At 42.3% G+C, this 15,306-nt stretch overlaps 2 protein-coding genes across 3 annotated transcripts; one reads left to right on the forward strand and one right to left on the reverse strand.

The window, feature by feature from the left end:
- Positions 1-57: 57 nt before the first annotated feature.
- STRAP (serine/threonine kinase receptor associated protein) lies at positions 58-8,144 on the reverse strand. 2 transcript variants are annotated; one of them, XM_078863724.1, is made up of 9 exons: positions 7,911-8,144; positions 6,324-6,459; positions 5,581-5,662; positions 4,485-4,557; positions 3,853-3,952; positions 3,070-3,207; positions 2,798-2,934; positions 1,773-1,934; positions 58-763 (listed from the first exon to the last, which is right to left on the reverse strand). In XM_078863724.1, the coding sequence occupies exons 1-9, from the start codon at positions 8,020-8,022 to the stop codon at positions 693-695; spliced, it is 1,011 nt and encodes a 336-aa protein (XP_078719850.1). In that variant the 5' UTR covers positions 8,023-8,144; the 3' UTR covers positions 58-692. The 2 variants fall into 2 exon arrangements, with proteins under 2 accessions (XP_078719850.1, XP_078719851.1); XM_078863725.1 differs by having other exon boundaries at positions 66-763; positions 1,785-1,934.
- A 625-nt stretch (positions 8,145-8,769) lies between these two features.
- On the forward strand, positions 8,770-15,070 carry LOC144936540 (transmembrane protein 216-like). The gene is made up of 6 exons (XM_078863730.1): positions 8,770-8,944; positions 11,031-11,047; positions 11,440-11,533; positions 12,194-12,286; positions 12,638-12,839; positions 14,754-15,070. The coding sequence occupies exons 1-6, from the start codon at positions 8,932-8,934 to the stop codon at positions 14,770-14,772; spliced, it is 438 nt and encodes a 145-aa protein (XP_078719856.1). The 5' UTR covers positions 8,770-8,931; the 3' UTR covers positions 14,773-15,070.
- Positions 15,071-15,306: the final 236 nt, after the last annotated feature.

Here is a 15,306-nt window from a genome sequence, read left to right on the forward strand (position 1 = left end):
CTGCTGTGGCGAGGCCTGCACCCAGTAGTGGATTGATAAAACGGCTGCACATTATATTCATTTGATGCAAACGGTTTCAGAGATGCCGTAAGTGATTTATTGATGTTGTTGTACATAAATTCCAGATGGCTTACAAAGGCAGACTTGTGCACTGTGTACACCATGATTATATTGTGAACAGAAAAGTGCCATTTTCCCTGTCCAGTGACAGTTGCACTTAGCAAAATATCTGTGCGTGGGCAACATGTTGCTCTCATTTATAAAAGGTCACTGCATATTGACAATACGTGTCAATACAGGAAACAAATGTGACCTATTCTTGCTTTACACCACTGGACTTCAAATCGATGTCCAACACTTACATAAGAAAAATTGAATTCAAATTAACGTTCTTAAATGTTGCTCGACCAATGCACACTGGTCGGCCTTCCGGACCAATATTTTGCACAGCGAGCGCCTGCGGTTTCTTTATTTTTTTCCTTTTTGTAGACTGCTCGAGTATTGCACAGTCTCTCATCGCACTCGTTTACAACCGATAGCAAACAGGCGAGTGTTTAGTGCCCCTGATTTTGCAAGATGTTTTTTTTTTATCTTCTTGCACCCTTGTTCTTTGCTGCCGCCTCCGCCCCTGCTGTTGCTCCAGTCGTGAGCAGCTGTGTACTGAGATGCAGGTTTACACCAGCTTGTGTCGCTCAGGCTTTCATTTCTGGAGTGCCATCGGGGCCACCAATCACCGTCTCACCGTTATCTGCAGTGAGCTCCTCTGTGGGAACATGGGGCGGTAAGAGTGCAGAGGAGCAGAAAACCGGCTTTGCTTGGGCGATGTGTAACGTACAGTGTGCGGAAAAGCATATGCAATGTCATCAAGTTGGTGTATAAGTTTCAAAATAATTATGCAGGCGCTAACATTGCACTTTAACGTTCAAAAGGTGCATATACAGTCACGGCTATAAAATCATTGCCAAATAAAATGGTCAATGTGATGTACAATTTTCCTTTAAATAGACCAACAAAAATTAGCTTCGTGTTTTAATATCCCTCCTTTTACAAGTGATTATTAACTGCAGACAGCAGCTGTTATGGGACCATTCTTGTAGGTGAGATGCAGCATTAGATATTATGAATACACATGGTACATTGTATTGTACTACATGTGTTTCTACCAGAGGCCAATAGGTATCTGGTGAGCACAGAGTTGCATCTTTACGAATTTACTTAAACATCATTGCCCATGGAAGAGGGTTCCAGACTGCCGCAGAAGCGCATCTAAAAGCGCGCGATTCGGTGACCGTCTTTGTTCGATGGCTAGCCAAAATCCGCTGCGAGGGTGACCTGAGTTCGCGTGATGGTTTATGCTCCTTGACGAGATCAAGTATTGTGGTTCATTTGTGGCAAGCGCTTTGTGTGTAATGAGTATGCGGTGGAGGTGATCTGGTGGCTCACAGGGCAGGGTGCTGAGCTGGCATCGTTGAGATGCTGGGTTTGAATCTGTGTTCCAGCCGTCCGTGATTATACCGCGTCCTCGATCAAGTGCAGTGAGTTTAACCAACTTAACTGTTATTTTACCAGGTAAAGCCCAGAAATATTATATTAGCTCACTCTATTACAACTGATATAACATGGGCAAGTGTTCAGTATCTGCCTGCTGTGCCTCACCATTGATGTAGGAAACATCGGCATATTTTCACCAAACGGTGGATAAAAAGGCAAATGTTTGCAACACGTTAAGTGGTCGTCCCGTAGAGTTGTGTTGACATGTGTGTATATAACACCTGTCTGCTCACCAGGCAGCAAACACTTCCACAGGCCGTACGTCTTCCCCACGGCCGTTTGCCACAGTCGCAGCGTCCCGTCCTCCGAGCCGCTGGCGTATAGTTCGCCGTCGGGGCTAAACCGCACGCAGTGCACCGGTCCAAAGTGGCCCTTGTACGACTCTGCACGCACATTGACAATGCGAGATGGCCACAAAAAGACAAGTTGAGAAACACCGATATAAACAGCAACACAACTGTCAGAATGACCTTATTCTGTGCAGCAGGTGTACTTGCAAAAAAGCAGATTTTCTGCCATTTCAAAGGTGTTTACTTTGGTACATACTATAAAATGTCTAAAATGTCATGGTTTACGACCCTCCCAATGACTTTTTTCCCTGCAGATTCACTTACGTGTTTACAAAACACGAATATCCCCCGTATAGCCATTCGGACTGTGAAGGCAAGTGCCGTTAGGGAGCATCTGTTCAGGCCCTAATGATGCAGGAGGGGGTGGTATGACCAGCGTCACACCCGGCTGCAATTATCACCAAAGTGGTTATTTATACACAGCAGCAGGTAATAATTTAAGCCTGCAGGTGAACTAGGGTAGGCCCTGGACTGGTTCAGATATCACTTGGTACTAATGCTATCCATGTTCGGGAATCAAACTGGGGTTGCTTATGTTCATAGCGAGGTGCTTCACCACCAACATCAACAGTCACCTACACTACCACAGTGGTGAAGCTCATACAGGAGGTAAACCGGTTATTTTTTTTTTCTTGTTCTGTGACTCATAGTACATCGTCACTTGACAATCTGAACATCCCTTGTAAATTAAACAAACGTGTACTGGACAGGCCTTGGCATGGCAAATGTCATATTCCCTGTGCCCCCAACAGCTTTGTACTCTGGGTAGCTGCCCCTGACTGCATACCCCTTAAGACCACGCCTATCCATATTATTAGGCCAATTGCGATGTATACAGGAGGGCTATATGATGCGGAATCAACTCAACTGATGCAACTGAAATGACAATCACCTACCGAGTTCCTCTCCAGTGGTGTAATCAAACTTGTACAACTTGAAATCTTCTCCGCCGGCTATGAAGCACTCCTTTTCCGGATGAAGCGAAGCTGAATTTATTGACGCCGAAGCCTCGAATTGCTTGATCAGTTCCAAGCTGGAAGAATCAAATGAAGGTACAATTTTTTTTTACAAACTGCTGGCTGTTGAGCAAAAGTCAAAGCAAGAAAGTGTATGCAAACACAAGCCAAAAACAACACGCAGACGTTGGCGGGATATGTGGAACCCTTACGTGAGCGCATTGTAGAAGGCGATGGTGCGTGAGTAGGTTATCACCACAATCTCATCGCTTGGGAGGTACTCCATGCTGCTTGCTGACATGGGCAGTGTCACAGACTTTACCTCCGTGCCCGTGGCTCGGTCCCACAGCCTGGAAAGAGGTTCACATGCCGATTACCTTTCAGCCTGATGTCATTGTAAACAGAAAAATACACCAGGATATGTTGCACACGCTGTTTGGTTAAGTCGAGCTAAGTGTGGTGTTAAGTCAGGCTTCAAAGATGTGTCTTTTAAGTGCTTTTAAACATGAATATGACCCTGCAAAATGGTTCATGCACTGCACTATGAACACTTCAAACCGAGTTCGATTCCCGGACAAGAATGGTAAGTTATACTTCAACTGGTTCTGGGGGAGACTTCACCAACCCACACTGACCAGCATAGAGTAACATGGTATGAAGAGGCCTTCATTCAGCAGTGACTGTACAAAGAGCTGTGGTTTATTGACTTTAAGCCCATTTTATAAACATGGTCGAATGCAGTTTTGGGTGAATATGCATCAGTAGTGCGATGTGGATGATGTATCGATGGTGCGTGCCACTGTAAAATATCCTGTTTCTTTTCAAAAAAAGACATCATGTACATTATGCATATAACTATTTATACCCCCGCCCTCGGTTTAGTGAACTAAAGACATCATGCCAGGTGTTCCCTTGGAAGCTGGAGTTGCATGCAAGGGTGAACTGCATGTCACGTAGGAAATGCATTGGCACTTCACCGGAGGTTTCGTTCTCACCGGATGGTTTTGTCGTCAGCGACAGAGATGATGAGCTTCTCCCCCGTGCACCACGCGGTGCGCCTGATGCCCGACGTGTGACCGCTCAACAACTGGGGCTCTGAACCAACACAAGACAAAGTCCCGTCGCACCTATGGTCAATGACACCTGTAAATTGTGCCACTTTTAATCAAGTGCATTCTCAGTTTCAGTCTAAATTAAGTTCACAATGGTGCTGTAATGGTCATAAAAATTGACTACTTATTCAAGCCCACGTGAAAACATGTTACTACGTATAGCTCTTTTGTCAATCCACTGCTGGATGACAAGCTTCTTCCCATGCAGCGTGGTGGGTCCTAGAGGTTATTTGAAAGTGAAGGGGGCATAGACGTGGGAGGTCAGAAGTACAGAAAATTGATTTTGCTGCACTCCAAAGTAGTTTGGTATATTGACCACTTCTCGTGCATGAGCTGTGTAGTGTCTTGGAACGTTTTATATTTTTATCTGAAACCCCCAGCTGAAAGATGTGCAGACCATTTCTGGTGGTGAGGAGGCATATTGGTTTAAGAAATTAAATGTGTTTAATACAACATCGTAACCTCATTGCATGTAAGATCAATGCTTTCCAACACAGCTGGGTGTGCAATCCCACCTGCGTCTGTTTTCTCCAAATCATAGATCCTCAGCATCTTGTCCTGTCCTCCTGTGAGCAAGTGGACACTGTCCTGCAAGGAAACACCCCATCGAGTTCAGCACAGATGTGTGTGCCTGCACCTTAAATCAAGCACAGCCTCTGGACTTTACTGCACTATTACTACAGTACTGTCACTCCATTGCTTGATTTTACCATCACATTCACATTGTTTAAAATTTTCTGCATTACTTTTTATATTATTTACTAAAGCAGCATCATATCCTATGCATGTGATCTATCGCAACACATCAAATCTTCTTGGTTCTTTCGGTAAAGTCACGTAGAAGGAAAAGAATAAAAATAAAACATAATAAAATACAATTCTCACGACGTTCCGGCCACAACGCAAGAAGCCGTCCTCAAGGGAAGAATAGGTCTGTCGGAAAGACAGCGTCTGAATGAACACCACCAAGCTTGGCAGCGTATATTTAAGCTGGGTTAGAGGAGGAAGGGCGCCTTGACCAAGGAATTTGCATATCAACAGAGGAATTCAGCATATTTATGGAAAATGCAGATATGGAGGTGGGGGGGGGGTCTCAAAGTCATATTATGCCCGTACATTATGTAGGATTAGCAGCAACAAAGGGAGGAAGTAGGGTTAGCAGTAATAAAGGGAAGGAATTTTTATAGTAAGGAGCTGCAGCAGCCCAAACCACCATGTAAAAAACTAAAAAAAGCTTTAAATCGAAACACATCAAATATTATATGTGTGATTTAATACATGTACCCAAGCCTTAAAATTTACTCAACTCGACGCAACTTTACACCCCTACTTTCTAGTCTTGTGGGGACGATTTCTAGTAAAAATAAACACATCGTGTACTTACGATCTGTTTCTCAATAAAAGTATAATGATGCATTGAATAAAATGCACACGATTCATACATAGTATTGTGTGCGTGACAATTTTTTTTATTCCTGCATTAGTTTGCGTGACCGCTGCAGCAACTACAGGCACTACAACGCACCAAAGTAGAAAACATTAATTTAATAATTCATCGAATAACAAGCTGTAGAGACGTTAAATATGCTGCAGTGAGAATTACACCATTACCTCGGTGAAGTCGACAGTTTTAACGATGTGCTTGTGTGTGAAGCTGACAACCTCGTCACCGGATATGGCGTCCCACACTTTACTGTGGACAAGAAGAAAAGGTGGAGAAGTTGAGATTTCACACTCGAGTCTCAATGTGTCCGTTAAAAGTGTTCATCAACGTGGAATTTACCATTTTGTATCCGACACCATCCATGCAGTATTAATATGGGCTTTGTACATATCCAGTGGGTAATATGAAACGATTAAATATTCGCTTCTTTAGGCAAATGGTATGTGGCTTTTCATTATTACGTTCAGTTATCCAAAAGGAAGTTATGTCAAAAATAGCCTAACTTCTAATACCGTATTCCAATTGTCAAAACTTTTAAAGAAGGTATTTCATTCACATTTTTGTAATATCGCCAAACTATGTGTTCTTAAACATTAACTGCATGCTGGCCTTGTAACTCATCACTGTAAGGAATAAATGATATGGAGGCATTAAGATGCATATTGCACTTTAAAATACAATTACACGGTGCCAACGGAGGTGTTCAAAGCCAACAAACACGCAACTTTACTTCTTCATGATGGCCGAGAGGCAAGGCAAGCTCTTTTTGTCACACGTCCTACGAATACTGACTCACTCAAGGGAGCCAAACGTTTGCCGAGTTCAACAAAATAAATCCATCGGTCGCGTGAAGCTACTGCAACAAATGTCTGCCACTGGGGCGACAACAATGACATTACAAGACCCTTACGCGGTGAAATCCGCGGCAGCGGTGGCGGCTTTGGTGGCATCGCGGTTGAGCGTGGCACCCCACACCGCTCCTTTGTGGCCCAGGAAGGTGCCGACCCAGTCTCCCGTGTCTCCCTGCCTCAGCATTGGTTTCCCGTCTACGTCCAAAGTCGGCAAAATCACAAAGGTAGTTAATTTACACCATTGGAACCTCATTTGCCAGTAAAAATATGATAATTGGTTGTGCGCCTTTTGGCGTCATCTGGTCCAACCCATGTGAAACTAGGCTCTAAGGAAAGCTGTCTCGGGTGTGGACCAATCAACTTCAAGGACAGTGCACATTATCAGAGTCATGTTTTTTGTTTGCATTATGACTGCAGGTATTGTGGTCTATGCAAACATGACTCCTTGTAAAAAGGTGTCAGTTTTGTTGCCAGATAGAAGGGTAAAAAAACAATTATCAAGGTAGTAAATGTTACAGGTTTTAGCGACATATTCATCTTCCTGGCTCGGTTCCTTGCTGGAAGATTCAAGAACACACACATTCACGAAAAGCACCAGAGGTTTTGTCTGCAATGCAAAACAGACTTGAAAATACTTGCTTCATCTGCAAATAATTATCTGTAATGTGATATTCATAGATCCGAATTCGCAGTCGTTATAATGGATTATAAATGTTGGCGTTATAGTACGTGACTTAACATAGCATATAAGTGGTGTACCACCAAATAGTCAACAGATCCCTACTTTATTTAAAGCTTTCGTGACTGCAGGGATTCATATTCTTGGTCTTTTCGGTAAAGTCACGTAGAAGGGAACTAATACAATAAAAAATATATAAAATTATCGCTGTGGATTTCACACCTGATGATTGCTTGTGTTGCAGTCGAAACGTCGTGAGAATTGTATTGTTTATTATTTTTATTATGTTATTATTTCCCTTCTACGTGACTTTACCGAAAGAACCAAGAATATAGATTCCTACTTCTTTTCACAGCACTGGATTTTACAGATTAACATCACAGTACTATAAATAAACACTACTCCAGTCGCATCCCATTGTACTCTACAGATTCACATCACGATAAAGATTCACATCACTAGTCTATAAATTCACACCACTCTATTCCATAGATTCCACACACATCACTAATTTAATACATTCACATCACTGTAAATTGATGATATTCTCACTAATTTCTAAAGTCACACAGCCACCCCACTGAAGATGTTATATTCATACCAATAGATTCGATACAATCACATCAATACATCCCCTATAAATGAACACTACAGACGATATAATTATATATGTGCACCACTGTAAATGTCATACAATCTTATCATTAATGGCCTATATCCTGTACATTTTAGTTTAAAACCAATATGTATTCTATACTCTTACCATAAAAACCCTCTATACATTCAAACCACTGTATATTTAACAAAGTAACACCACTGTCGTCAATACAACCACACCATTCTAACCTTATTACACGAGTATCCACCACCATTCATTCCCCTCACTTGCACACATGGCCACGCCGCGGCCTAGCTCCACGATAGAGCCTACGGCCTGTCCTAGCGCCTCCCGCGGGCGGCCTCGCACCTTTGCAGGCGCTGATCATGAAGTAGCCGTAAGGGGTGATGGTACTGAACGCCAGATCCACGACCGGCCTCGTGTGGCCGCTGCAGGTCAAGGGAGTCTGTCTCAGGGCCATGGCGAGAGAGATGTTGGCACCGTTAACGTCCTTACAACTTAAAAGATGACAACTTTAAGAGAACAAATTCTTGAGCGATGTTAACGCGAATATGACCCGAGACTGGCGGACGGGGCAGAAGAATCGATTCGACACGGAAGCAAATCGATTAAAATTTGTTCGATTCAACGTGCGAGACAAGGGAAAGACGAATCGATTCCTACACTTTACTGTGTGTAAAGGGAATCGAATCGATTTGGATTTAACGGTTCTGATAGTCTGTTTCTTGTAAAATGTAACTCGAATTGAATCAACGAGTCGACGGTGATGATGGGGTTTACGATCTTTTTTTCCCACCCTAAAGCAAACGTCAAGGGGTGCGTCTCATAATATGATCAGATCGGATGTGTATAATCAGAATCCGATTAGCTGTAAAGCGCTTTGTCACAGATGTCCAGGAGTTTACGTTCTTGCCACCGCCGCAAAATTTCGGGGTACGTCTTTTAATATGGAGACTACGGTGATTGAGCGAGGGGGGGAGGGCTCTTAGACTTATATTGCTGAGAAATTGCTGTGGTCTAACATTGAGTCATTTGTCTGAAGCAACTTTTATTTACTGGAATATATTTTAATAAATAATTTAGTGTATCGTCTTTTCGAATTTGTTTCTAAAACGCGATTGTGCTAATTGTTTATTTTCTTCTTCTAATTTTGGTGCCCCAGGTGACTAATCTAACCTCTTAAAGTTCTCACTTTTGGGCTAAATAAAATGAACTTAAAACTCCAGTTACTGTTGCAATCGATCCACGGCTCAAGAGAATCGAATTGTCAACAATCGATTATTCGATTCTCGCCCCGTTGCCCTGGGGCGGAAGTGAGTCACGGTCACGTGATGCGGTCGCTGCCACGAGGAACTCTGGGAGGAGCAACATGGCCGCGAGGGGTGAGCAGCTTCTACGTCGCTATGGCAACGCGGCTGTGTCGCGTTTAGAGTTAATACATCGACAATGTTAGAAAATGTTATAACATTTAATATTTATTCCTGCCTTAGCAGTCCGCGTGCTGTATGTTTTCACCTGAAGATGATTGCTTGTGTTGCGATCGTAACGTCGTGATTTGTTATTATTTGAATTTGTATTTATTTATTTTTATATCGACGTGACTTTACCGAAAGACCCAAAGAGAATGTTAGAAAATATTAAACGTTTTGTTATTAATCAACCGAGTTAGTTAAACGAGTAAGAACTTGATGGCGTAGTTAAGCTGTCTGAATTCAATGCACGGTTGCTTCTAAAGCAGTTTTTGTGTGCCTTGTGTTACTGTGTATGGCCTCGATTAATGCTTATTGTGGTTCTGGGATGTATAGCTGAATGTGGGATTTATAACTTAATTTGGGATGTATAACTGAATTTGGGTTGATAACTGAATTAGGGATTATAACTAAATGTGGGGTGTATAATTGCATTTGGGATGTATAGCTAAATTTGAGATTTATAGCTGAATCTGGAATGTATAGCTGGATCTTGGGTTTACGACTGAATCTGGGATTTATAAACTATATCTAAAGTTCATTGTCAGACAACCAGCCAGGCAGTGGACACACAGAGGGATGTAACTCGCTCGAGACGGTTACCACCGTGGAGACGGAGCGACGAAATGTGTTAATGTTGGGGTGCTAGGTGGCTTATTCACATTGCAGGATTGTGAGAGGTAACGGCGGCTTAGGGAGGGCATTCATCCAGCAGTGGATTGACCACGGCTGCCGATGATGAAATTGTTGCTAAATGTAATACACGTGTTCAAAAGTAGGAACCGTAAAAAGTAAGGTTGAAAACTTAAGTCGATGCATCTGTGCGGTCAACACACCCAGCAGTGGATTGATCATGCCTGATAATACCCCTCTAATGGGGGCTAAGCGATACTCATCTCGATCAAATCATTCGTCGGTGATGGAAATTCCACGGTATTATGGCAGAGGCGGGTATACCCATAATAACCGTTCACTTGACGAAACGCTAAAACATTTCAACTCTTGTCTGTCCACTGCGTGGCGCAGTCTGTCCGCTGGTGATTCAAATTATAGCGGTGACGGTGTGCTCAGTTTACAGTAACCAGGATGTTATGTCCCTAATGTTGTGATCATGAGCCCAATGTCCCGCAGAGTTATCTATATTAGCCCTATTAACTGTCCAATAGTCATTTCGTTATATTTAACCTGGTTGTTGACGGTTAAGTTACATTGCTTATGGCTTTATTTTGGTGATTTCGAAAAGTTTTTGGTTTTGCCATGTTTTGTTTGTTGTAGTACGGAGTCAGACTGATGGCTTTAATCTAAGTTGTCTTGTGGTTGTTGTTGTTGTTGTTTAACTTGCACCCCATTGGGATTTTTGCACACAGCGTTGGTGTACGGTGCTTTTTCTGGAAGACTTTGCATTTTTTTCCTGGATTTTTCTGTTTGCGCATAGTCACTTTAAGATGGTTTCTTGTTCATGTTTTTGTTTTTAGTTTTGTTGCGGTTGCACCCGATTCAAGAGCCGAATGGCTCACAGGGCTATACCAAATACTGTAAACTGAAAACTGAAAGTGGTGGTGCAGTGGTTAAGAGTGGTGGTGCAGTGGTTAAGAGTGGTGGTGCAGTGGTTAGTGCACTGAACTCTGACCCTGACGACCGAAGTTTGACTCCCAGCCACTGCTAATAACAGTGGCGAGTGATGTCTGAACCGGTCCAGGGGGAATCACATTCACCAACCCACTCTGACCAGTGTGGTCAAGTATGGTCAAACAATCCTCATGACAGACACATAATGGGGAGGCCTTCTTCCAGAAGTGGATTGCCAAAGGGATATATATTGGTATGACGACTGTTTGCAAATATCTCGTTCCTTTGCATTAATAACTTTGGATATGGTGAATGTCTAACCAATAACACAAGTTGGTATGAAGACTGCTGCAAATATCAGATTTCTTTGCTTTAATAGCTATGGATATGGTGAATGATTAACCAATACAATTTCGTCTTTTTCTTTCAGGGAGAGCGAATATGATCGTATCCTTTGATGTCAGATGATGAGCACGCTAAACACAATATACACGTGGCAGTGATTAAACATTTTAAGAATATTCTACAGTAAAATATTAAATGTTGCAAATTAATTATATATGAATGCTGTGTTTAATCAGATCCTATTTAGAACTCGTAATTTGTTGAGATATATGTTCTAATCATAAATACAAGCGATTGCATGCAAAGTAATGATAAGAGGGCAGTTATTTTCCCAAGTCATCATTTGGGTATTTTACTGTTATATGGCAGTGTTAATGATTAACGTGGTGATTTTTTTTTCAGAATTTGTACCGTCAGTTCTAACTTCCGATTGCGCCTGTGACTTTGTTTTCTTTTAATATGAATTGTAAATTTCCTTAATTGAAACACTCCAGCTTTCTTCAGTACCCTTGCAATTTTTACTCTTTTTGAATGGCTGGTATCTTGGCTTTTTTTTCATCGCAGAGGCATTGATTTTTATTTACAAAGGTAAGGCCTGTCACTTTTCTTCAAATAATTTATAACATAGAATAATATATATTGCATCAAATCGTAAATATATTTTTTCTTTGGAGCTGTGTATAAGATGTGTTTATGAGTACATCATACTGGACTTTGATTTTTTGTGGCCAATGAGCAACTATTCAAGATTCAGTTCAAATTGATCTAGCCGTTCATTTGTTTTGACAGTTGGTGAATTGCACATACACCGACTTTAAAATTATATTTCGGGCAGTGTGAAGTTATATGATTCATTGTTTTTTATTAGCACTTACAAACAGGAGACTCTTATGTTTCCACTTGTGCATTAGGTGTCTTCATTGTCTGGTTTTGGACAATCTGGTTAAGCATTGCCTATTGTTTCCATGGAAGATGAAAGCCAGGCAGTGGGGTGGTGTGGTCACTAAGCAGGTGTTTGTTGGGCATGTTCTTGAATCCCATTAATTGCCGTTTGCCGTTTTGATGCCAACATTCTCATCACAAAGTACTGGATATCGGTGTATGTTCTCTATACGAGTGTGTATGTAGGTATGGATAGTAACGTTTCGTGTACTATGCTGTGAACCTGGCAAACCTGAGTTCTGTTTCTACTTGCAAGAACTGGAGTCTAGTAACACTGACTTCGAGGTCATGTGCTGTCATCTGCAGGTCAAGTGCTGCCCTACCCCTCTTCCAACCTGGCCCTCGACATCATCCTGCTCTTTGTGCTCACACTTATCGAGATTTTCCGCATCTTCTTCTGTGAGCAAATCCTTCCCTTTAAACCCTCCCTTTGAGCTCAGCAGGCTAATGTTACAACATAATAATAATATACCTTTAGTGGCGTATTTGTGTTACATATACATATGAAATGTTGGTATAAACATTATATAGTTCTTGCACATAATGTGCACCTACAGCCCTTTCAATTTGATTGCTAGGTGAGGGTCTCCCCAGGCTGTGCGTGTCATTGGGGTTATCTGACCGTACTTCAAGCTGGTCAGTACGAGTTGGTTAAGGTGTGCTGCCTCGTAGACATGGGGGCGTACAAGCGCAGCAACAACATCGTATTAGCGAACGAAACGCGTTTGTCTTGTGTGTCGCACCTGGTAGGCAGCAAGGGGAACTTGACGGAGCGGAAGGTTCCTCTGAGCGTGGGCGTGGGGCTCACAGTGCCGGCCGTGGTGCTCTCCGTCTACCTGCTGCTGTTGCAGACGTACGTTCTGCGCGTCGAGGTCATCATCAACGGAATCCTCCTCGCGCTGCACGGTGCAGAGCTCATCCTGAGCATCGTCGCCATCGGCACATTTGCAAGGTTGGGCCCCGTGCGGAGTCGATACTCGCTAGACGGGAGACGTTAGCTACCTCGCTTGGTGTACAGGAGGACGTGGGTTCCATCCCCACCCTGACGCCTGTATATTTCTCCCCGCGCAGATTTTTTTCTCCATTTAGAATATTTGGCTGTTATTAATTTCTACACGATAAGCCACTTCAGTCAGCTATCATTTGTGGCCATGTCGCTTCTGAAAAAAAGCTAGAGAGGTCAGTGGGCCTTACCTGGTAAAAACAAGCTTATATTGGTTTTTAAATTGTGGAGTACGAGGAAGGGAGTTCGCCCAGAGGGCTCGGGGTTCAGCATAGAGCTGGGATGTCCAATAAATAAAGTAATCGATTACTCGATTGTCAGTTCAATTACTTGACTTATTATATGACGTAAAATTGTTTGGGACAAAAGTCTGTTCCCACGTGCGCTGTTGGATATGATGTGGTGGGCAGGGCTTCAAGGGGTTTCCTGCCTTTGCAAGGGTGTCATTTGGCCTGAGTAATTTCCTACAACAAGGTAGTTGATCACAAGTTTTCGTTAATTAATCAACCAATTGTGCCGGCTCTAGTTCAGAAAGCTAAACTAGCACCGCCAAGGTACCGGAGTCAACGTTTCAGCCAACCATGATTAAATTGCATCGTCAAGTCTAGTGAGTTGATGGTCTCATCCTGGTAACTAATTAATATGTAAAGTAGAATTATTAACGCCATTTCTGAGATTGAGATGCTCTTGTACATTTTCATACATCGGTGCAATACTGGAGTGTAGTGTTACTGTCGTGTCAATTTGAGTGATTTTCTTCATTGGTGGACTTTCAGACTTGTTTTAGATAACCCAGCACACACAACCTGTGTGTGTGTATCCTTACGATATGAGCTGTTTGAGTCAAGGAACATCCAACCCTAAAAACAGATTAGTCAATGGCAATTGTGAGAACGTTTGTGAGCTTTTCACATGGTGCTCTTGCCACTGCAAAGGGTCTTTCTATTCAGTGGGTAGAGGTACCCACTGAAATCAACTGATGACGTATCTAATGCATAACATGTGTATGTTTAAATTTCAAGTCAAAATAGGTTCCTTGCTAAGCGGCATGCCGCAAGTTACTCCCTCGACAATTCTGGCTTAAAATTCGAATTGAGAAACAATTATACTGGTAGGAGCCACCTGGTTCCACCAGCCCACAGGGGATTATTGTGTCCGTCCGTCGTGCATCCACAAATGGGATGGGTGGGACTGGGTGGAGAGTGGAGGGCTGGGTGGGGAGGGGCTGGGTGGGGAGGGGTTGAGTGGGGAGGGTGGGGGGTGGGGCTGGGTGGGGAGGGGCTGGTCACCCCGTGGTGCCCTTATAAAACTCAACGTTTAACCTACTCACGCCGGCTTGTGCCCGCCCTCACTCACAGTCGGCCATATTTGCGGAATACACCACGCCGCCGTTGACCCTGGCCATTGACCGAACAACCCAACGTTCCTACTAGCTCCCTACGCAGGAATGTGTTTTTGGTGTGCTTTAAGTCTAATCCACTGGAAATATTGCCATGAACCTGTAGGTTTTCATGAACGAATCGCATACAGTATGCATTAACTAGAAAAACATTATCTGTACATGCACAATTGCATAAACTGAAATTTTTTTTATCTTTATACACGCATAAGTGTGTATTGCATTGTCTAATACAATTGTCTTGCAAACATGAGAGTTGGTTATAATCAGTTAATTGGTACATCCTTGTTTTTTTTTCTAGTCAGATGGTTAAAATGGACTGATACCTGAGTTAAAGCTGGACATATTTTAAGTAAATTAATTTAGCAGCAATTTTGTTTGCTGATGCTCTGAACTGCTACTTTTTTTATTTCACTTTACACTCTTATATCCTATTTAATTGTGTTATTTTTTTTCTACAACAGGGCCAACACACTCGGCTGAATGGAAGAAAACAAAAATCCTGCATCCCAGCCATGCTGACAGTTGGAGGTGTCTACTGTGTCGACTGTAAATCTGTTAAATAGGGGTGATCTTGAGCTGTGTACATATTATTCAGTGTTTCAGAGATTCAATGATTGAAGTTATTTTTTCATCTTCTCTATTCATATGGTGTTTGCCATGCTGGTGTGCATTTGCATTGAGTAAACGTGCCATCTCCACTTGTAATAATAAAGCATATGTCTATATAATTGTCAGATTGTTTCCACTATTACATAGCTGTGTTATTAAAAAAATGAAGCCGAACATGCATATGTTTTTCTACCTGTTTATTAATATTACACGTGTTAATGTTTACAGGAAGCTAATTGTACTCTGGACATTGTCCAAAATTAATTGGTTTACAGTAGTCATGTTTATTTTCCATGCACGTCCAAGTTTACAATTTTGGATAGATATATTAAACATGCCAATTTATATCGCAAAATAGCAGTTAAAGGGTGTGTTATATTGCACATTGGAAATTACAATCCATAA

This window comes from Lampetra fluviatilis, chromosome 16 (genome assembly GCF_964198595.1).
Source record: "Lampetra fluviatilis chromosome 16, kcLamFluv1.1, whole genome shotgun sequence".
NCBI lineage: Eukaryota > Metazoa > Chordata > Hyperoartia > Petromyzontiformes > Petromyzontidae > Lampetra > Lampetra fluviatilis.